The sequence below is a fragment of the Phaenicophaeus curvirostris genome, chromosome 9 (genome assembly GCF_032191515.1).
Source record: "Phaenicophaeus curvirostris isolate KB17595 chromosome 9, BPBGC_Pcur_1.0, whole genome shotgun sequence".
NCBI lineage: Eukaryota > Metazoa > Chordata > Aves > Cuculiformes > Cuculidae > Phaenicophaeus > Phaenicophaeus curvirostris.
In genome coordinates this window covers 19,308,913-19,329,904 of record NC_091400.1, presented here as the reverse complement: position 1 = coordinate 19,329,904, position 20,992 = coordinate 19,308,913, and the positions used below count along the sequence as shown (strand labels likewise).

The 20,992-nt window shown below is 47.3% G+C and overlaps 1 protein-coding gene across 1 annotated transcript; it reads left to right on the top strand.

The window, feature by feature from the left end:
• Positions 1 to 3,632: 3,632 nt before the first annotated feature.
• On the top strand, positions 3,633 to 10,270 carry LOC138724151 (2-hydroxyacylsphingosine 1-beta-galactosyltransferase-like). The gene is made up of 5 exons (XM_069863974.1): positions 3,633 to 4,574; positions 7,397 to 7,536; positions 7,706 to 7,782; positions 8,163 to 8,382; positions 9,321 to 10,270. The coding sequence occupies exons 1-5, from the start codon at positions 3,729 to 3,731 to the stop codon at positions 9,634 to 9,636; spliced, it is 1,599 nt and encodes a 532-aa protein (XP_069720075.1). The 5' UTR covers positions 3,633 to 3,728; the 3' UTR covers positions 9,637 to 10,270.
• Positions 10,271 to 20,992: the final 10,722 nt, after the last annotated feature.

The window sequence follows — 20,992 nt, the reverse complement described above, 5'->3', positions numbered from 1 at the left end:
AGACGAAGCAAACTTTCATTTCTTATTCCAGGAATAGTTTTGTGCATCCGAGTGAAGATGCCTTTTCCTCTTGGCTTCACGTGAATTGTTCTGCTTTGTTAACTTTTGAGAAGTTTATGATGAAAAGGCTTCTTACTGTGGGCAAGAGCTGGATAGAGACTAGGATGCAGGAGGGGAAATAATTCAGCCCTAAGTACGCAGGTTTCCTGGTCCTTGGCAGGAACTAGGCAATGCAAAGTACTGGAGGAGAGGGAGAGTTGTAAAGGGCAGGGTCCTTGCAGTGGGGTCTGTTTGTTGCCCTTTCTTCATAGTCTTCTCTGGCTGCTGGCTGTCAGAGGTTTTCATACTCATCTTTTTAGTCCCTATGCAGGAGTATAGCTTTCACCCAATGACCCCTCTCTGCTCCAGAAGGGGAATTGGGGAAAAGATGAGTTGTGTGTTGAAATATAGTTTTACTAAAACCTAATACTAATACACACAAAGCTATACTCAGTCTGTATAGTGATTATGAACTACATGCTCCTAGCAGTGAACTCCAGACGGCAGACACGGGGAGCACTGCAATTCTGGCAAAATGCGACATCACAGCAGATGGGAAACTGAGCACTGGGAGCAGAAGGACGAGCAGGACCCGCAGGGATGGCGACCATCAGGAAAGAGGGCAGTCCCTAGCAAACTCCACTTATATATGGACCAATGATGCTCATGGTATGGAATAGTTCTGCTGGCCAGCTTGGGTCAGCTGTCCTGGCTCCCCTCCTCTCAGCTTTTACACCTGCTTACTTGTAAAACATGGGAAACAGAGAAGTCCTTGGGTTCCATGGAAACAGCATTCCATAGCTGACCACGAAACTAAAACAGAATGTTTATCACCTTCATTTCCACACTAAACTTGCTGCTACTGAAAAGTGCAGTTCCTTAGAAACATGACTTTCTGGGAAGAAAATTGATTCTATCCCAACTGAAATCAGGACAGCACTTCAACCTAATAAAAGGCATTAAAGCAACATCTGTCTTTAGAGCTGTAGCTGTTCAGTTGCTTAAGCTAAGTTGATGCAATCTTCCATTGATTTCAAAATGCGTTGAATAGGGCAAAATCAAGGGGCAAATTTCAGCCCAGGAAGAGGGTTCTCGGGAGTTTGAGGGGCTTTTTCTCTCTGATCCCTTTCTGCTGCCTCCTGTTTCAATTTCCATGTTTTGCTGTGGCTTTGAAAGCAAGATCCCAGCAGCTGATGGTGGCCAGGTGTGCAGGGCAGAGGGGATGCTGCTGCCTGCAGTGACAGTCATGCAAGGACTTCCCTCTACCCAGCTCTTCTACATCAGGCCCTGGTCATGTTTCTTCCAGAGATGCCTGCTCTGCCCTTCATGCTGCAGTGGAGAAACTTAAAACCTCCATGGCATGGGATTTTTAAATATTTTTGACTTGAAGCTTGACTTCTACCTGTTAGTGTAAGTTGTGGTGTTAGGACGATTGCTCTGCATAAATCAACCAGTTTCCACGGCTTTACTGTTTGTCCTTTACAAGCCTTCTCCTTTCCATGGCAGTGCTATTTCTTGCAATATTTATCTTATTCAACCCCTAGCCCAAGACTTCAGGCCACAAACACGGAGGTGGTTGTGTCTGCTCTGCTCTCGGATCTGGTGTGGGATCTGCCATTTACTTGGATTTTGCACCTCTGCCGACGTTTAGGCTGTAAATTCACCTTCCAGCAGAATCCCATTCCTGTGCCCAGCAGCTTGGAGGTTTCTTGGAGAGCAGCTGCCTGCAGCCCAACAGTGGGAGCTGGCAATTGAGGTCCCATAGCCAAAGGGCAGGGCTGCAGCCAGCGCCCTGCATTGGAGAAGGTGCTTGATTGGCTCCGGCACCTGCCCTTGCTGGAGGGTCCTGCTGCAAAGCTCATGGAGCAGCTGTAGCTGCATGTTCAGTGTCATTAAGAGGTAAAGTGAGAAGGTGGACAGGTGGATTATGAGCCTTCCCTCATCTAGCCCTTGTGTGTTTAGGTCCTTCCTTTTCCCTTTGCTATCAGCCTGAGAGCCTAACAGTGGCTAGATGCTGAACAAGGGATGGAGCCAGTGGAGTGCTGCCCTTTGAGCTGGTAGTTATGCCTTCATTATATCACAGGAGATCTAAAACATGGGGAGGTGCCTGGTTGAAAACCTGCTTGATGCATCCAGCACAGATCTAGGGCTGGAGCTATGGCCAGGGTATAGCTCTGGGCACAGGCAGAGCAGAGGTTAGCTTGGGTGGTGTGGAGCTCGGGTAGGAAGAAAGGCCCCTCTTGCAGCCTGGTATCTCCTTGCCACTTAGGAAGATTTACAGCCTCCCCTGTTGCCTGGGCAGGGAGAAGGGATTCCTGAGCCAGCACCTTTAGGGATTGTTCCCAATGTCAGAAGAGAAGGAGCAGACAAGATCAGTCTGCAAGTCTCCTGTGTCAGCATCTGCACCTGGCCCGAGGGCTGCGATGGACCCTTTACTTGTCACTTGGATTGTGGTAACCTCCAGAGAGTCCTGGCAGAGCTGAGGGTCTCAGCAGTGTCTGGCACGTAGGCTCATGTACCTGATCAAGCAATAGTAAAGAGGCTGGCAGAAAATATTGGACCTAATTCTCTACTTCATTTCTAGAGCCCCCCCTGGGGCTCAGTGTGTCAGGCCACCCAAAATCCCCTTATGATTGTTCCCGCTGTAACTTCTTTGCCCCCTCCCTTCCTAGCATGTCCGAACTGGGTCCTCAGGACACAGCTCTGCTTCTGACTGTTCCCAAATAATTATCATGTAATTCTTCTCCCCAAATAATGTAAGGTGTGGGTGAGGCACATTTGCTTCCAGTGATGTAGCAACACCCCTTGCACAACAGAAATACTGGGTGTTTCACCAAACTGGGAATGGGTTGATGGCTGTAGGAGTGTGACTAAGGGGCGTCACTGCAACACAAGTGTTGCATGTTATCCCTGGGGCTGCTCTCTGGGTTTGCCGCCTTCCAGTGCGTCATTATCCTGGTGCCTGCTTTCTCTTCCCAGCCCTTTCTCCAGAGCCTGCCGGTCCTCCGCCAGCTAATCCATACGGAACAGCTCTCCATGCAGTCACCTGCTGTGCTCTCTTGAATTGTGGCTCCTCTCAGGGAGTCCTGCTGTGACTTGAGCTTGCTACTGCCCTGTCTGCGCTGAGCAGAGTTGCTTGCCAAGCTTGCCAGGGCCAAAGCCAAAGCGTGCCTCTCAGAATTCCCACCAGCCTCTGTGGGCCTCCCAGCGAGCTTGCGCAGACGTCAGTGGCTCAGAGGAACCAGCCATTCTGGCTGGGCAGAAGTAGAAAAGAAATCCAGCTGCGCTGGTTCTGTAGCAGCAACTGGGGGTTGAGCAGTGAGTGTCTCTGCTTGTGCTGTGACCCAGCAGACTCCTCCAGCCTCTCTAACTCTCTGCGAGTCAGTCTGCTAGTTATTTAGCTTTTAGGAGCACAGAAAAAAGGTTTTGAATTTCTGAAAAACCTCCCCTGATACACTGTGATACCCTACTTCATGGGGATTTTCGTGGCTTTTTGTTAATTTTTTTGTTGGGTTTTCTTTTGGATTTTTGCTGCATTGTTGTTTGTTTTGGGTTTTTTTGGTGACGAAATCCAGAACACTCTCCTCTCCCAGCTAATGAGCTTGCAGCTACAATCCCAGTGTTAGTTGCCCAAATACGTGCCAGGGCATTTCATACTATGTTCATGGCATGTTTCTTTCCTTGCAGCAATGAAGGTGATGAAGGTGCTACCGTGCCATGCTGCTCTTCTCTTCCTAGTGGCTGCATTCAGTCTGGAGTCATCTCACTGTGCTAAGGTGCTGATCATGCCCACCATAGTCTTTGACAGCCACTTGCGAGTCTTCATGCGAGTGGCAGAGGCGCTGACTGACCGGGGCCATGACCCTGTGCTCCTTCTTCATGAAGGTCGGGATGTGGAAACCTACCTTCCTGGCTTCCGCGTGCAGAGGTACTGGGGCATCTTCAGCACAGAGAGCGCAGATGCCTGGGTGCAGGAGAAAATAAGGCGTGTCTTCCAAGGGAAGATGACCGCTCTGGAGATGTTTTCTTTTTTGGAGAAGTACCTGGAAAACTGTGACCTAGTGCTGGGAAACTCTACCCTTCTGCAGAAACTCCAGGATGAGCACTTTGACCTGGTCTTGGTGGACCCCAATGAGATGTGTGGCTTTATCCTGGCCCATATTCTCCGTGTCAAATATGCTGTGATCTCTACTGGTTTCTGGTTCCCAGCAGAAATCGGTGCAACTTCTCCCATTGCCTATGTCCCAGAGTTCAACTCCCTGATGACAGACAGGATGGGCTTCTTTGGTAGGACTTGGAATCTCCTAGTCTACATTATCACTCGCGTGGCCACAAAGCTGATCATCTTGCCTAAGTTTGAACGTCTCATGGAGAAACACAGAGTGGAGCCGAAGACAACCATGTTGGACCTTGTCCATGGAACTAGCCTCTTTTTCCTCTGCAATGATGTGGTGCTGGATTTCCCCCGGCCAACACTCCCACATGTCATTTTTACGGGGGGGATCCTTGCTGAGCCTGCAAAGCCCCTCCCAGTGGTAAGTGCTGGAAAGCTTTGAGCTGTGATTGCTTGTTAACCCGGGGAGTTATTCAGTGCAAATCTGCTTTTGAAGAGCCTTGTAAATGCTTTGATGCCCCAGGATTCTGGAAAGCTGCTGCATTTTGGTGTCGGGGTGCAGTAGGGACACAGGGAACACTGAGGGCTGGTGAGACTGCAGGGATGATGTAGAATTAAGTTGTCCACCCTGAAGCAGGATTTAGCTTTACTGTCCATGTAAAATGGTGTGTGGAATTCCTAAGTTGGCAGTGTTACCTGTGGGACTTGATCATGAATAGTTTGTTTGTTCCTATACTTAAAGCAGAAATGGGAAGAGCATTTAGTCTTCGTTGTTTCATCACTGCTTTTTGACAGTCCAGAATTTCTTCCTTAATCCTATTTCTCGCAGGGCGTTTCTACCTTCGCACTTGTAGTCTTAAGAACCCATAGGAGAGAGTTGTGCTTTTTCTATCATCAAATTCAATGTGGAATCCTGAAGTGTACAGAACTGAAGTGTATCATCTCTTTTTTTTTTTCTCAAAGTCCAGCCCCGAGGGAAAATTCCCCTGTGATCCCAGAGGCTTTCTCTGGCCTCATACCTCACTATCCCCAGTAATAAATTCAAAGAGACAAGTTCTTAAAGCCCCAACTGAAGACAATATTGGAACAGAGCAGGACCTGTTTGCCATCCCTCCCATTGCCCTACCACTTTTACAAACACTGAGGGGAAATAGATCTTGATAATGACACTCGCGCAGTCAGGTTGTCCTAAGAGACCAAAATGGAGATAAGATTTGAGTTTCAAATTATTAGAGGCCTCAAGATCTCTGTTGGCAGCTTTTATTGAGACAATTTTTTGGGTGCCATTTTTTTCCAGTTAAAAGGAAAAAGAGAGGTCAGGTGCTTTAGAGCAGAAGTTCTCTAGATACGTGTGGCTGCACATCAGCCCTTCCCATGTGGCATGGCATGCGGGTAGTGTATCACACACAGGATGCTCCAAAAGCTGCATTAGAGGCTGGCTACCTCACTGGTCTTGCAAAACACTGGCTTGGTTCAATCTGGCGACGTACACGCCAGCCTTATAAAGAAGGGAGTTGTTTGCTGTGGTTATTACTCATGTACTTCACAGCTTCCAGAACTTCCAGGGCGCCTAAGAGAAGAACGATGGAGATAAGTCCAGAGCCCTGCAATAGGTGGTGGCTGTCGTGCCAGCAGGCAGGCATGTGTGCGCCCAGGTTAAGGAATGCCAGCAGAAGCGAAGGCCTCTGTAGGTCTAGGTGTAGCTTAAGGAATCTTCCCATCCAAACTGGAGCAGAGTTATGTAATTAGGATGTTTATTTCTTCATATTTAAAACCCACTGATTGCGAGTTCCTTTAATTAGGGCACAGTGAAATATAAATATGTGTGTGAGAACTTCTGGTGGTCAGTTGTATTTACCTAGCAACTTGAATGCTATTTCTAATAGTCAAGTGTTAAGGCCCAATTATAATGGATAAAATAATCATCCATTTTATGAGTCACTGTACTTTTATCTAAAAAACCAAAATTAGTGTTTTCACTTCTTTAGCGGTTTTAGTGGCTGTATTGCTTAAGAGATGTGAAACTCAAGAGAATGGAGAAACCAATATCTCTTACTTGAAAACTTTCTGATTCTTGATTTTTGGATTGGTTTAGGGCTTTTTAAGCTCTTCTGCACAGTTAAGTTTGAGCCCATGAAGCATCTAACAAAGGACAAATGTTCATAGAAAATAACATTAGAATGTGCTTTATAATGCTTCCGTACCATGGTCCCCCAAACTGTAGGCTACTACTTCTAAGATATTCTGAATTAATTGTCCTATTTTTCTCATTTAATAACAGGAAGGAATTTTTTTTTGCCCTTCATGTTCTTCTACGGTGTTTATTCCAAGGAAGCGTTCATATTCAAAGAAAGGTTTTAGGAAACTTCCCTAAAGTGCTTCTGGCTGTGATACATGGAAAAGGTGAAGCAGGACAGAATCTGTAATGAGAAATAGACTCAGTCCAGCCTGGCACAAAAGTGAATAGTCTGTGTTTGCTCCACAGCAGCTGTAGTGGCTGATGTCTCCTTCCTGCAGCCTTTTCACCTTGGTCACAAAAAGTGAGGACTTTGTTCTTGATACACACCTGTTTATGTAGTATTACAGGCAGCCTCTAAATGAAGGACAAACAGCTGTGTTTTCTCCTGGAGCTGTAGCTACCTCTCTGCCTAATGACCAAACACTAAATCTGCTACCTGCAAGTAGTTGTCGAAGATGTGTAGAAGTCTCCTGGCAAGATGGCAAAACCTCCTGCAACCTCCAGGAGCCCTCAGCATTGGAGAGATTGTGGGGAATCTTCAGCAAGATGTTGTTCCCCACTCTACTTGCACAGTTCCATCTGTTGTATCAACCCAGAGCTAGAGACCCTGCCAGGCCTCCTGCCTGTGCTGATGGAAAGTAGCCTTCCTCTTTTTACTCAGATTTCCTTCACTGCTTTGGCTGCTCCTGTTTGGGCTCTATGTTTTCAGAACCCTACTTGCCAAAGAGTAATTGTGTTGCCTCCAAAGTGGGAGGTAATGCTATGAAATTCAAACTTTGGAGACCTCCCTACAAGCTTCTCAGCTCATCAGGTGCTCTGCCTGGCTGGCTGCTGAAATCATAGTAGTTTTGGGGCGGGTTGCCTTGTCAAAAACATGTAGCTTTGCGCTCGAGGTGGGTTTGGCTTCATAGTCTCTGTAGATAATATTCTACTGGCAGACACAACAGTGGGAAGGGCCTTTCTCCAACAAGACTTCAAGGCAGCTGTGTGCGTTTTGCCTGCAGGGTCTGCGTCTTTGGGTGGAAGCAGCAGATGCGGGTGTTGTTGTTGTCTCCTTTGGCATTGGGATTCGAGCTCTTCCAAGCGACTTGGTGGAGAAGATGGCTGGTGCATTTGCTCGCCTCCCACAGAGGGTGGTGTGGAGGTGAGAAGGGAATGGGACTCCTCTTAACTTGAACTGAATGAAAATAAATGCTGTGGGATGATTAATCTAAGCACACAGAATTTGTTTCCATCTCTTTATCTGACTGAATTTATAGTTATTCTCTGTGTTTCTTTTCCCTTTCTTTCTCTTCCTTTATCTCCTCCCACAGATACTTTGGGCAGAAGCCAAGAAACCTGGGTGAGAACACGCTGATGATGGGATGGCTGCCCCAGAACGACCTGCTAGGTAAGGCTGGGTTGTGCGTGTGTGCTGCTAGCAACATCCCTGGAGTTTAGCCCAAACCACAGCAAAGGCATACGAGGAAAACAGCACCTGTGTGGATCTAAGTCTGTTGCTTATTTTGAGTCTGATCTGTACAAAACATGGTCCTCACCTAACACCTGCTTGAAGCTGCATCTTGGCCCTTATCTCCCTCCCCCCTTCAGGCACTACTTGACAAGTTTTGGGCTGCCAAAAGCCAGGTGTGTCCCCGAAGGGTAACATCCTCTCTGCTCAGCATGCCTGGTTTTCCCTAAACAAACATTGGTGCTGTGTGTTGAGGAAGTCACCAGTAGCCCCGCTTCAGTGTGCGAGGCGCTGACCTGCTGCCATTTCTTTGCCTGCAGGCCATCCCAACGTGAAAGCCTTTGTCAGCCACTGTGGCATGAATGGTGTATTTGAGGCGATTTATCACGGTGTGCCGGTGGTGGGATTTCCTTTCTATGGAGACCAGTTCGACATCATGACCAGAGTGCAGGCGAAGGGCATGGGTATCCTCATGGACTGGAGCAGAGTAAAAGAAGAGGATCTTTATCAGGCTGTCATCACGGTTATCTCTGACCCCAGGTGAGGCATCTGGAAGCATTGAGCTTTTTCTTTTGCAGACTGTACGTAGGGACCAGTGTGTCTTGCTGTTGACACCTACGTGCACTGCTTGTGGTGGCTTCTGGACCAGGCAGAGTTGCAAGCTTAGCTCAGCTGGCCAGATGTGTTAGTGCCTCAAAATCTTGAGATGTGGTCTGAAGGAGGAGTCACTTGAGAATTTGCTGTTAGAGAGTATAATCTAGTTTTGTTTGGCTCAAACTGTAATTTTCTTAGAAAACTTTCTGAGATGCTGAGGACAAACCTCTTCTCCTTATAATGCCATCCTGTCATCAGGGAAAGTGATATCACAACCTCACCTTGAGGTCTCCCTGGTCTCATCCAAACAGCTTTCTGTAGCAACAGTTAGTGCAGGCAGTCGTTAGTGCTTCTGACAGCCAGGTACTCTTCCCTTTCCTAGATCAGCTGCAGCACAGTGACACAGGGCTCCTACCTTCTAAGAGGACACATGCAACTGCTAGTATTTGAAATGCTGTTGGAGGGCTTGGTCATTTTTTTGTTAGCTATTAGTAGCTCTCAACTACTGACCTCCGTTAGCTGTTCAGGTGTTGCAACTTGGTACCTTGAAGGATTTAGCCAGTCATTAAGTGTGAAACTGTTGCTGTCTTTGGGTGCAAGCTCCCCTTGGAAGGGAACAATCCATGGGAACTCACTGAGCAGGGACTTGGGAGCTGAACTCCCAGTCTTGTTAATAACACACAAAGTACAGTGCTCTCTGGCTTGTGTTTCCAGGGCTAATGATGGCTGTCAGAGTCACTTTTTAGAGGCAGATAGAAAAAAATGATGAAATTTGCCACTCCTCCAAGTTATCATTTGGACATCAAAGCACCATTGGACATCTCAGATTACTTCTCAGCTATGAAGCTCCTGTCAGAAGGGTAACTTCTTGTCTTCTCTTGCAGCTACAGAAAAGCAGCCAAGTTCATCTCAGCTTTGCACCTGGATAGACCAATGCATGCTCTCAATAGGACAGTATATTGGCTGGAGTACATCCTTCGTCACGATGGGGCCCCGTATCTCCGCCCTGCTGTCTATGACCTCTCCTTGTATGAGTACTTCTGCCTGGACATCTTGGCTCTTCTCTTGCTGTGTCTGGTTAGCATTGGATTCATTCTCTACAAATCTGTGGTGTGGTGCAGAAAAAAGGGGGGCAGAGCTGTGTATCAAAATGGCAGTTGCATGAAAAACCACTTCACAGAAGAGAAGAAATTGCAGTAGTGACTTAGTGTGTTCCAGGGCACATCCCGTCACTGTGAAACGAACTGCTGCTGTGCCAGGAAACGTATGGCACACACGCACAGGGAGAGGTGAAACATCAGCAGGTCTGGATGAGAAGAGAGTGGGGAAGAGAGTGCGGAGTTCTGCGTGTACATCTCTGCATACAGCACCTGTGGGCGGGAGCGTGAATTCAGGCATGGGTGGAAGCACTTGGCCAGGACGCTGGGAATGGGGCATGGGTAGGTAGACTTCCAGAGAGGAGTGCAAGCTGTTCTCTTTCTATTGCACATTGGTTTAGATGCTGGTGTTGCTCTTCTGGCTTTTGGGATCTCCGTGAAGGCTCTAGAGGTAGGAATAGCATTTCATGTGTGGCAGACAGCATTTCTCCTCTGCCTTGCTACCAAGAGCCCGAGGAGTCAGGATTCCTTTATGTGCAGATGAGGACCTGAAGCAGGGCTGTGGACAGGGAAGGGCACTGAAAGTATCATCTATGAGAGAATGAAATTGCTCTGTTTTAAGTTGTGTGGATAAATATTGTTCTTCCTGCAGCCGTCAACCCTCTGCAATCCTGTTTGTGTTTGAGGTAACTTATTTTTTTAAAATAAAGTTATGTTCTTTCCTCCATGTGGCAATTCTCTTAGTTCACGCAAGATGAAAGTGCTTTGTCTTCTTGTCAATGCTGCTACAGTCTCCATGTGCCTCTGGATCCCTACAAACCCTTGTTGGCAGCTTGCTTTGGTCTTCCCACAGGGTTTCAGGCAGTGCCTTTCCTCCTCTGCCAGTATATGACGTGCAGCCATGCCCATGAAGTAACCAAACTTGTGATAAGGGAAGAATTTGGAAGATACAAGTGCCCAGACCACAGGAAGAATAGCCAGTAACTTGCTTCCTGGGATGCACAAGCCTGGCCATGGTCAGTGGTGGAGATGGCAACCCATCGATTTTGCTCTGTAGCAGTCGTATTGTGGCTTCACGCCCTCTGAGCTGAGGATGTGGGGTCTGATTGTCCCTAATAGGGAGTGGAAGGACATCAGAGCCAAGTGAGCCGCTAACTAATAGGTAGTAAGGAAAAAGCTGAGATCGTAGATACGCTGTGTGCCTGGCACCTTTCTATCTGTGAGTTGAAATTTAAAGGTTGATGGAGTTTGGGTGTTTTGGGGAAAAAAAATATTGATAGAAGTTTTGTAGTATGTCTGCCCATTGCCAATTGTCCTGTGGTGGCTTTTTTTGTCATTTCTTTGTAGATGAGTTTGGACAACGGGGATCCAGGTGGGGCATTTTCCTCGGTTCTTTCTCATTTCTGAAGTGGGAGATCATTACTGCTGCCTCCATGAGAGTTTGGATACTTAGATTAGGCCAAATATTGCAAGTGAGTTGGGAAGCTTATAGTTTGGAACAGTGTTTGATTGCTTTAAATTTAAAGAGACAAAAAACAGGAGTGAGAGGACATGCACTGTTTGCAATCTCTCCATCCCCTGCAGCCCCACCATGTGGCAAAATGCACTGGAGGTGAGAGGCTGCTTCAGCCTGGCCGTTCCCCACAGCAGCAGATAAACTGAGGCTGTCTCTAGCCTTGGAGGAGCTGCAGGAGAGGGCATCAGCATCAGACTTTCCCAGCAGAATCCTCCAGGCCAGATACAGATCACCAGTGCTGGTACCACAAAGGGAAATAAGCACTGTGGCTTGATGGGGCCAGAGACCTCTGTGTTGTTTTGCTTGCATGTAAAAGAGCAGAGGGAAACGTTCAGGATCCAAAGAGCCTGTGTAGGCTTATAAAAATGCGAATCTCTCTTCCAGCTTATTGAGGATGCTGCCTTCTTGCTGTTCACAATTACAGGAAGAAGTTCAAGCCAGCACCATGTGAAGCATTGGCATGTTGTCTCCTATCAGTTATGTCCTTAACTCCTTGAGCTTTTCATGCCTCCTTTCACATGCAAATGCAGAGCAGAGGCAGGAGACGTCTATCCAGGGAGTCACAATGTATATAATGTATTAAAAATACGATTCATCAATTTGCCAAGAACTACTTTTAATGGAGTAAAGCACAAACCTGCCCAAGGATCATGTGAGTTAAGAAGTGGGTGTTCCAAAAGCATCCCTGAAGTGAGAAGAGTCTTCCCAGGAAATACTGTGTACGGGCTTACAAACTGTGAGGAGCCATTCTTTGAGTTGTTAAGGGGGTGCTTCTGGAAGTATTTGGACATACTCATTAAAGATGAGGGATCCTCTAGCTTTTTCAGCTTTATTCTCATCCTCTGTAAATCTTCTCTCTTCTTATGGATCACACAGCTTTCTCTCTTTCCTTTTCTCCTTGTTTAGTTGTTCAGTATTGAGTACAGAAGGAAAGTATAACAAAGCCTTAAGCTAGTTATTAAGCTCAGTTATGAATAATGAGCATCCTGTCAAACATATTAAAAGCCTTGGTGGGGGAAGGGATGTAGGATCCTTCAGGCAGCTCTGCCTTCAGCTTGGTACCTGATCTCAGGACAAGGTGCCTCTTGGTTACCGCAAGCTCTCCTGTTACAGGCACTGAGGCAGGCAGGTAAGGTTGTGGTGTTACTTAGGAAATTAAAACCTATGAGACAACCTGTTTTGTTCCCCAGCCCAAGGAAAGGTACGATATGAGTCAATACTTTTCAGAGGGCTTGAAGAACCCTCACTCAGGAGCTGCAATACCACTGGAGCCCCGTGCAAAGCTGCCTTCTGCTGCTCTGTCTTGCTCTTGTCAAGACATGAAGAGGGGGAAGCATGAATAAGATGCTGGAAGACCCCACGGGTAGGGAGGCACTCCGGGCATGTTCGAACCAGCTTTTGAGGTTCTCCCTGCCCTGGCAGCTCCTAGCACACCTGCTCAATGCACAAGGCATGGCAGCACTGTGAGTGGGAGCTATCCCAGCGTTTGAGACACCTTAGATTTGCAAATGATTTCCAGGTAATGGCTACACAGTTCTACCCAAATCCCAGGCTGGGATCAGATCCTTTCTGAGGACTGGGAAGGGGTGAAGCCACATGCTCATGTCACTCTCGTAGCAACCTGTCTCTGAGCCTAGTGTCAGTGGTTGTGCCACAGCGGGAGCACAAGGCAGGGCCTGGTGCTGCCTCAAGTGCTGCTTCTCTCCAGGACCTTACAAACAGCTAGTAAGTTCCTGCTGCTTCAGCCCCAGTGCTTCTGTGTGGGGGAGGGTCCTTGCACACTCCCTGGCAGCATCCCTACTGCAGAGTCTCTTTGTGGGCCACAGTGGGGCTGCGTCAGCTCTGTGGCTGGTTTTTCCAGCCTGGTAAGGTGGTGGCACGGAAGTGTGTCAACAAAATTTGGCTAATAAAGAGGAGCCATCTCCCTCTGCAGGTGAGTGTGAAATCATTCGGGCTGTAAGAGGAAAGCCTCGAGGAGGATGGGCTTCTCAAAGATGATTATTTTGACTCACCTCATCATTAAATGACAGCGAGCAAAGAGCACCTCCCTGCCAAGAAAACTTTCTTCTGGCTGATGCAGAAACCTGTGCATGGCTCAGCCCCAATCTGTCTCCCTTGATGGGCAGCATGGACTTCTTTAACGCTCTTGAGATCATGGGCAATGCCCTCCTCTGATGTTTCCATGTTGCAAATTCTTCCCATAGAGGGAGAGAATGATCTCAAGCTCTGTGGGTGTCCAGTCCCTGGCAGTGACCGTTTGCCATCAAGACATGGGAGCGGGTAAGGCTTTGTAGCCCTGCAGAGACCTCCCTGGGGCTGTGTTACAGCAGGTGGAGCTGCACACAAGGGCTCGCTCTCCAGCAGTAGTGCTGGTTACCACCCCTGGTTACCAGGAGCCAAGAATGATCAGATTGATGCAAAGTTCCCAATCCTAGATCATTTGAGGAGGGCCAGGCTTTATTTCAGTATTGAGGATTACCTGGCTTACCATCTGTGTCAGAAGGGCCGGAGTGTTTCAGGCTACAGGAGTTACAGGTCATTCATTTCCAGGCAGTAGCTGTTTTCCGCTGTGGTGTCAGCTCAAGGGGCAACATGCAGGAAGAAATATTCCAAAATACAGTGCTGCTCTCCTCATTGTCAGTCTGCAAGTTGATGTTCCTCATTCCTGGCAGTGAAAAGCCACCTGCTAAGCTTGGCACAAATTCCCAGGAAGGTGTATAAAGGACAATATGACATAAGATACCAGCAGCGCTTGACAGGACTACTCCCACTGTCCCACCTAATCTGTGTCGGACAGGAATAGGAGATGGAGGTGAGTTGCAGTGCAGCAGCAGGGGTGGTGGCGCAGGATGGGGCTCCTCTGGCTGGCTTGTAGCAAAAGCCTACTTGGTCATGCTGTGTGGAGAACCTGGAGCTGCAGCTCCTCGTGATCTGTGCCCTCTCCTGGTAATGGAAGTGAGAGAAATTCAGCAAAAGTTTTGGACAATGAAGTGTTTATTTTCTGGCAGGCTTTAGCAGCTACACTGACACTCTGGGGCTTTTAATTCAGATTTGATGGCTTTCAGAGAGGAGAGATGTAGCATAAATTTGAGATCGTGATGTGTATCATCCTGGGAGTGCTGGGGGAGAGGAGACTGTGCATAAACGTTGCATCTAGGGTGCAGGAAGGACCAGCTGCTTTGCGAGGCTCAGGGAGCCCAGTGCAACAGCAAGGCTGTCAGGACAACACCTGCCTGGCAAGGCTTCCAGGCTGCAGGATGAGGGGAGTTTGTGGGGTGCCCCGACACTCACAGCAGCCCCTGCTCACCTGATGGCCGTGCAATGGAGAGCGGTTGTTCTCCTGGCTGGTTAGACAAGGCATGTTCTCAAAAAGACCTGTGGTCTCCCGCACGCTGTGCTTTGAAAGGGCTCCCAAAAGACTTGTAAATGCCAGGGAGGCATTACACACCACACGTGCTCCTGCATCAGCCAGCTGGGAGCTGGGCACCATTCCTTTGAGGACAACTGAGGGCAGCCAATTGCTCTGAATAGCCGACAGGCCTATTGGGTTCAGGAAGCTCCTCTTTCCTCTCTCAGCCGCTTGTCTCTTGCTTGGGGTCTGCTGCTGGATAAGATGCCTCTCACCCTTCAGCTTAGCCTGCTTACCCCAGGTGGGCCCCTCTAGCTGCTGCTGTAAAAGACTCTAGGTAGGATGCAGCTGGGGCTAGTTCCTTCTCAGCTTCTTGCATCCCAAGATTGTGTTGCGATCTTAATGAAAACTTTTGAATTACAATGGAGTGCTAGGGAGGGCCCTCAGGCTGTTGCTCTGAGATACACTGGCTACGCTGCAGCACACTTTTTTTTACAGGGATGAACCAGGGGCTCCTGGGGTAATAGAAGCCAACAGGGAAATGTTAGTGAAATACCTCCAAGAAATTAAGGGGTGTTCCTCTAAGATGCTAACAGGGCCCCAGCTGAAGCACCTCTACAGCAATGCACATAGCATGGACAACAAACAGGAGCAGTTAGAAGCCACCATGCTGCTAGAAATCTGCAAACTAGTTGCCATTACCGAAGCTGGGTTGGACAAATTCTGTGGCTATCGATGGCTACAAGCTGTTCAGAAGGGACAAGCGAGGATGAAAGGGCAGATGGGTTGTCCTCTACGTGAAGAAATGGATAGAGTGTGAAGAGTTGTCTCTCAAGAACAGCCACAAGTAGGCTGAAAGCTTATAGGTAACGACTAGAGACTGAGGCACCAAAAGGATCCTTGTGGCTGGTGTCTACTACACACTGCCCGATCAACAAGAGCCTCAGCAAGTTTGCAGACAACACCAAGCTGAGTGGTGTGGTTGACATGCCGGAGGGACGGGATGCTATCCAGAGGGACCTGGACGAGCTTGAGCAGTGGGCTTGTGTAAACCTCATGAGGTTCAACAAGGTCTAGTGCAAGGTCAATGCCCCATTCCTGGAAATATTCAAGGTCAGGTTGGATGGGGCTGTAAGCAACTTGATCAATTTGAAGATGTCCCTGCTCACTGCAGGGGCACTGGACTAGATGACCTTTAAAGGTCCCTTCCAACCCAAACCATTCTATGATTTTTAAAAAATTTTTTAGTAATAAATATGTACCACTGCTATAGTAGTGATGCTGTTGAATTATTATATACATTCCCACAAGGCAAGCTCTTCTGAGACTGAACTATGTGCTGACATAAAGCTCAGCAATTTCAGTACAGAGCTTTGCAGAGTTAAGTTCTCTTCTGTTATCGGTAATCCTGGAAGACCAGAGTGATCCTGCTTGATTGTCAAGAGGTGGGTGTGCTCAAGATGATATGTACAACTATTTAAAGATAACTTTTTGTTTTTATAAACTCTGAGAGAATGAGGAAGCTTGGAGGAGTTACGGAAAACAGAATCACAGTGTTCACAAGGGTAAGGGCAGCCCTGTATACCTAATATCTGTTCTTAGAAAAGAATGTCAAGTAACAGAAGAATAATAGCTAAAGTTTTCTTGAAAACAACACAGATTAATCTACATATCTTGTTAAAAATGAAAAATAGAAACAAAACTACATGCTTTGCACGTGGTAAACGCAATGTTATAGTATCATTATGTAAGTTCAACAGAAGCTTCAGCTGACATTAAACTTCAGTGGCCTTTATGCAAAGCTTCGGGCGAGGTGATCTGTCAGTCCGGGAAGTGGTAGTGCTGGATTTTGGACTCTAGGTAGGGAAATATTAATGGCTCTGCCCTGAATCCGTCAATGAAGTGCATGGACTTCTATTAAGGCTAGTATTTTTAAATTCTAAACTAACTGAGAAGGAGGGTTGAATGGTTAATTTTTGTTAAAACTGAAAAGGCAAGAAGCTAAGGGCCTCAGCAAGAACAAATGACAGAGACTGACAAGAGGTGATCTCAAAAATGAAGTGCTTCGCTCTCTTTTCTCTTCCACATACCCCCAGATCAGCAGTGAAGGACGGTGCTGAAGACGTATTTGGCAGGACATGAATGAACAAAGCTAAGAGCGACTATAGATAGTGCAAAATTGGCTGAATTATGATCAGGCCTGGAGGTATGTCAGAGGAGGCCACAAATAATTAATTATAAGCAGTGTGGCTGGGGTGGGAAGTTACAAGTAGCACAGGACTGGCGGGGAGGAGAGCCCTTCAAGCCATGGGTGAGCCTGTGGGGTGTGCTGCTGTCCTCCACTGTCCACAGCTGCCTAACAATGAAAACATCCCACTTCTTGTCCCAGCTCTGGCTAAGGTGGCCTTCAGGGTGTTTTCTGTGTGTCTGGTCTTGGCGTAACTTCTACTGACTCTAAGTACAGATGGCTTAATTGGACTTTGGATCAGGATAATGATGAAGCAGTGAGGGGCTGACATAGAGCTATCAGCAAGGGCTGGCTGGGCGAATGACCCTGGGGCTATTCTATTTGGCTTAGCAAAGGAGAAGGTGATTTGCATGTTTGAGAATGCAAAGTGGAAAGCTGTTACATGCCATAACCAGCATAGGCAACAGCTAATAACAGCAATTTAGTTAATGCAATAATTTTGTTATTGTTCCGTGGATTATTTTATTCTTGTTTAAAGCACCAAACCTATTCTGCCTGAAAAAATCTGAATGTTGTTTTGTACGAAGTTTCTCTTTAATGAACAGTTCAGAAAACACAAATAGGTACATATGTGAGTGCCCGTGGATGTTCTTAAACTCAGCCTGAGCTTTGAGACTTGTGTGATAAAGATGTAGCTGTTCAAGTTGTTTAAAGGACACCTTTAATCTTAATCAGAAATCCTTCAATAGGATTTTTGTATGTGCATTTGTTTAAGAACTTGTTAGGCAGTCAGATAGATCTCTTTCAGTCTCTAAATTTTCATCTGTGAAAACAGATACTGATGAATTAAATTGACAAATACTCTGTTAATCTCAGGTTCTCCCGGTTCTGTATCTGTATTCAATGTGGTATTTTTCAGAACACAGTCTGAATATATAGCAACTTCAGGTGAAATCCCAGCTGCTTACTTAATGCACTTGTCTTAATCACTGTTTCCAAACACTGGTAGGCCTTCTTACAGTTTTCAAAGAACAGAAGGATTTGTAAATGGTGTGTGCTACCAAAAAGCCAACAGGAAAGCCTTAGAGGCTATTTTTTATTGGCGTTTCATATGGGATTTGTAACCTTTAGCTTAGAGCTGTGATAGTATTCACCCAAAAGGATGATTGCAGATTACAACATCTTTGGGTTAATAGCTCTTGATGTCACCACCATTTTGTTTAACCCTTAGGACATTAGCGATCTCTTACACTATTTTCTCTTTGGAGATGTTTCACAGTGGTAAGGGCAACTAGGTCAGAGAGCAAGAAATAACTTGGAACACTAGTAAGGACTCTAAGTAGTCCTTTTTGAGAGTCTTCATCCGTCCATTTAGCGGGTCCAGTTTTGTCCTGTTTGGAAAATGCGATGTCACCTGGCAGGGGTAAGGCAGTGTCATCTAACGTGTTCCCCAGAAGGCATCTTTCAGAGCACACATGCGTCAAGAGACAATACTTTGGCTAGCTCTATGCAAAATTGTTCTCAAATCTCCAGTTTTCTCAATAATACACATCTTTCAGAAGGACCATTCCAAAACACAGTGCAGTGAGGGTCTGATACAGACAGGAGGGCTGCTTCTTGTGGCTGTATATGGCCAAGGTAAAGAAGAGACATTATTGCTGAGCTGTGTCTCTTAATGACTGCCAATCAAATGCCATTTGGGGAGCTGCGAGGAAGGACTATTTCCTCTGGTACTCTGCAGGCGTTAAACCCTAAACTGTTTGTATCAGCCTGTTTGAGTGACTCTTGCAAGGAAAAGAGACTGGGAAATGGGAGGACTGCTTGCAATGAGCAGAGGATCCTCTCTTCTCCCAGAGAGTTGTGGTGAGTGGAGTTAAATCTAGTTGGTGACTGGTCACTAGGAGTGTTCCCCAGGGCTCACTGTTGGGTCCAATCTTGTTTAATATCTTTACCAACGATCTGGATAAGGGGATTGAGTGCTCCCTCAGTAAGTTTGCAGATGACACTAAATAGGACAGGAGTGTTAATCTGATTGAGGGCAGAAAGGCTTTACAGAGGGACCTGGACAGGCTGGGTTGATGGCCCAAGGGCAGCTGCATGAGATTCAACAAGGCCAAGTGCCGGGTCCTGCACTCCAGTCACAACAACCCCATGCAGTGCTACAAGCTTGGGTAGGTGTGGCTGGAAAGCTGCCTGGTAGAAAAGAATCTAGGGGTGCTGGTCAACAGCTGGCCAACATGAGCCAGCAGCATGCCCAGGTGGCCAAGAAGTCCAACAGCATCCTGGCTTGTATCAAAAATGGAGTGGCTGGCAGGAGTAGGGAAGTGATCATCCCCTGTAGTCAGCACTGGTGAGGCTGTACCTAGAATCCTGTGTTCAGTTTTGGACCCCTCAGTACAAGGACATTGAGTTACTGGAGCGTGCCCAGAGAAGGGCAACCAAGATGGTGAAGGGTCTGCAGAACAGCTGCAATCATGAGGAGTGGCTGAGGGAACTGGGATTTTTTAGCCTTGAGAAGGCTGAGAGGAGACCTTATTACTCTCTACAACTGTCTGAAAGGAGGTTGTTTTGAGGTGGGTGCTGGTCTCTTCTCCCAAAAACCACAAGAACATTGAAGAAGTGATGTGCTCCCACAGATGCTTTTTCCTGCCTAAACTGCCTGACATGCTGTTGGTGCTTCAGAGGTGACGCTCTGTGGGATGAAGCCAGCTGCCTGACTGTCCTCACTCTGCCAGCACTGCCTCCCTCAGCGGTACAGAACAGGGCGCTGGAGGCAGCGTTCTGCACCTCCAGAAGGTTTCACCTCTGGAAGAGCTCTTTGCCGCCAGTCCATCCATGCAGGCTTCTGGTGTAGGAAGTATCTTTCATGGGGCAGGAATCACCCCAGCAGAAGGAGGGCTTGTTGACAGTGTTTGGTAGGGACCCTCTCTGCCCCTCCAAGGCGTGGGACAAGCCAGCGTGTGCCAGGCGAGAAAACAAATCTCCGCTGAATTAACTGTGAGACACTAATCAAAGAGGAGGTCGTGCTGCTTTGCACCAGAGAGAGAAAGCACTGGCAGCAGCCACCAAGGAGGCCCAACTGTTTGGCATGCTCTGTGTTAGCCAAAGGACTTGGTGAAGCAGAGTCCTGGCTGCCGTTTAAATTGCTGTTAATTGTGACGTGGATGGGATGTTCGAGAGGTACAAAAGCTATTGGATAGTGATACCACAGAGTTATCTATGGTTCACTGTTGAAAAGGAAGGGATCTGTTGAGTGAAGTTCAGGGACATCTGCTCTGGGTCTGGTTTTGTTCAGCGTTTCCATTAATGACCTGGATGATGGAAGAGAATGCGCGCTTGCTAAATCTGCATATTGGGAAATATCCAGTGATGAAATTACTTGCCTAAAAGCTCTTTAGAATAAGGAGGAGCCTGTTAGAACTGCCTGCTTGGGCTGCAGTACCAAGGAGATAGGGAGGTATGGGGGACTTAAGAGGGAGGGAGGTCCTGGAGAAAGTCTGTAGGACACCTGCTGTATTTGTGCTGAATCAGAGAGCATGATGTCCATGTCCTGGAGCCATGGGGAGGGAGCAAAATGTGGGAGGCTGTACTGGCTTAGCTGCATCAGGAAGGCAGGTGGCATTTGGAAAGTAGAAGACCTATCCCAGGGCTTTCTGCTGCCAAAGTAGTCACTTCATTAATTTCTGTTGGCCACCTCTGGTATCTGCAGTTATTAAAGTTCTCCCACAGTTGTGTCAGTTATTTGGTGCCACTGTACAAAGCACTCTCAGCTCAGAGCTGGTTTGCCATGTGGTTGCAGTTTTACATGGTGCAATACCTCTGCCTGCAGAGGCTGAGCCAATCATCTTCTCTGTACAGGGCTGTGAAGGAAAGACTTGAACCTACTAGCCAGCCTGCAGAGCCACTGGCCCCACACTTGCATGCACCAGCTGCCTCGGGTTTGCAGTGACTGAGCTTGTCCTGCTCAGAAAGCAGATCATTCTGGCCCAAAGTTAATTAAAATGACTGCACGGAAAACCCCAGGCTGAAAAATCAGTACCTAAACTAGGTCTTGACTTTTCCCTACTGGCTTCAATGAGAAATTATGAAAGCTGTGTGGTGGAGTTGGCCTTCTGCTCTGTATGTTTGAGCATATCTTCTGTTGTCTGAACCCAGCAACAGTCAGCAGCAGCCAGCTTTGTACACCCCCACCTCAGTCGAACCACATCTTCCCAGAGGAACAAGTAGGGGATCTTCATAAGCATCACAGCAACATGTATAACAACCAAGGCTGCATGAGAGCTGCTCAAGGCAAAGTGGAGTAACTAGAGCAGGTTAAAAGGGAACGAGGAACTTACGTTGCTCTTGGCTTCAGCTGGGGACAAGAGAAGAGAGAATTTTCTTTCTTTCCATAAATGTATCACCCA

What these genes read in the sequence shown, in the direction of transcription:
- LOC138724151 (XM_069863974.1), top strand. Translation starts at nt 3,729, where the DNA reads ATGAAGGTGATGAAGGTGCTACCGTGCCATGCTGCTCTTCTCTTCCTA. An exon ending in CTGCAAAGCCCCTCCCAGTG is followed by an intron (nt 4,575 to 7,396) that starts GTAAGTGCTGGA and finishes TTTTGCCTGCAG; the next exon opens with GGTCTGCGTCTTTGGGTGGA. An exon ending in GCCCCAGAACGACCTGCTAG is followed by an intron (nt 7,783 to 8,162) that starts GTAAGGCTGGGT and finishes CTTTGCCTGCAG; the next exon opens with GCCATCCCAACGTGAAAGCC.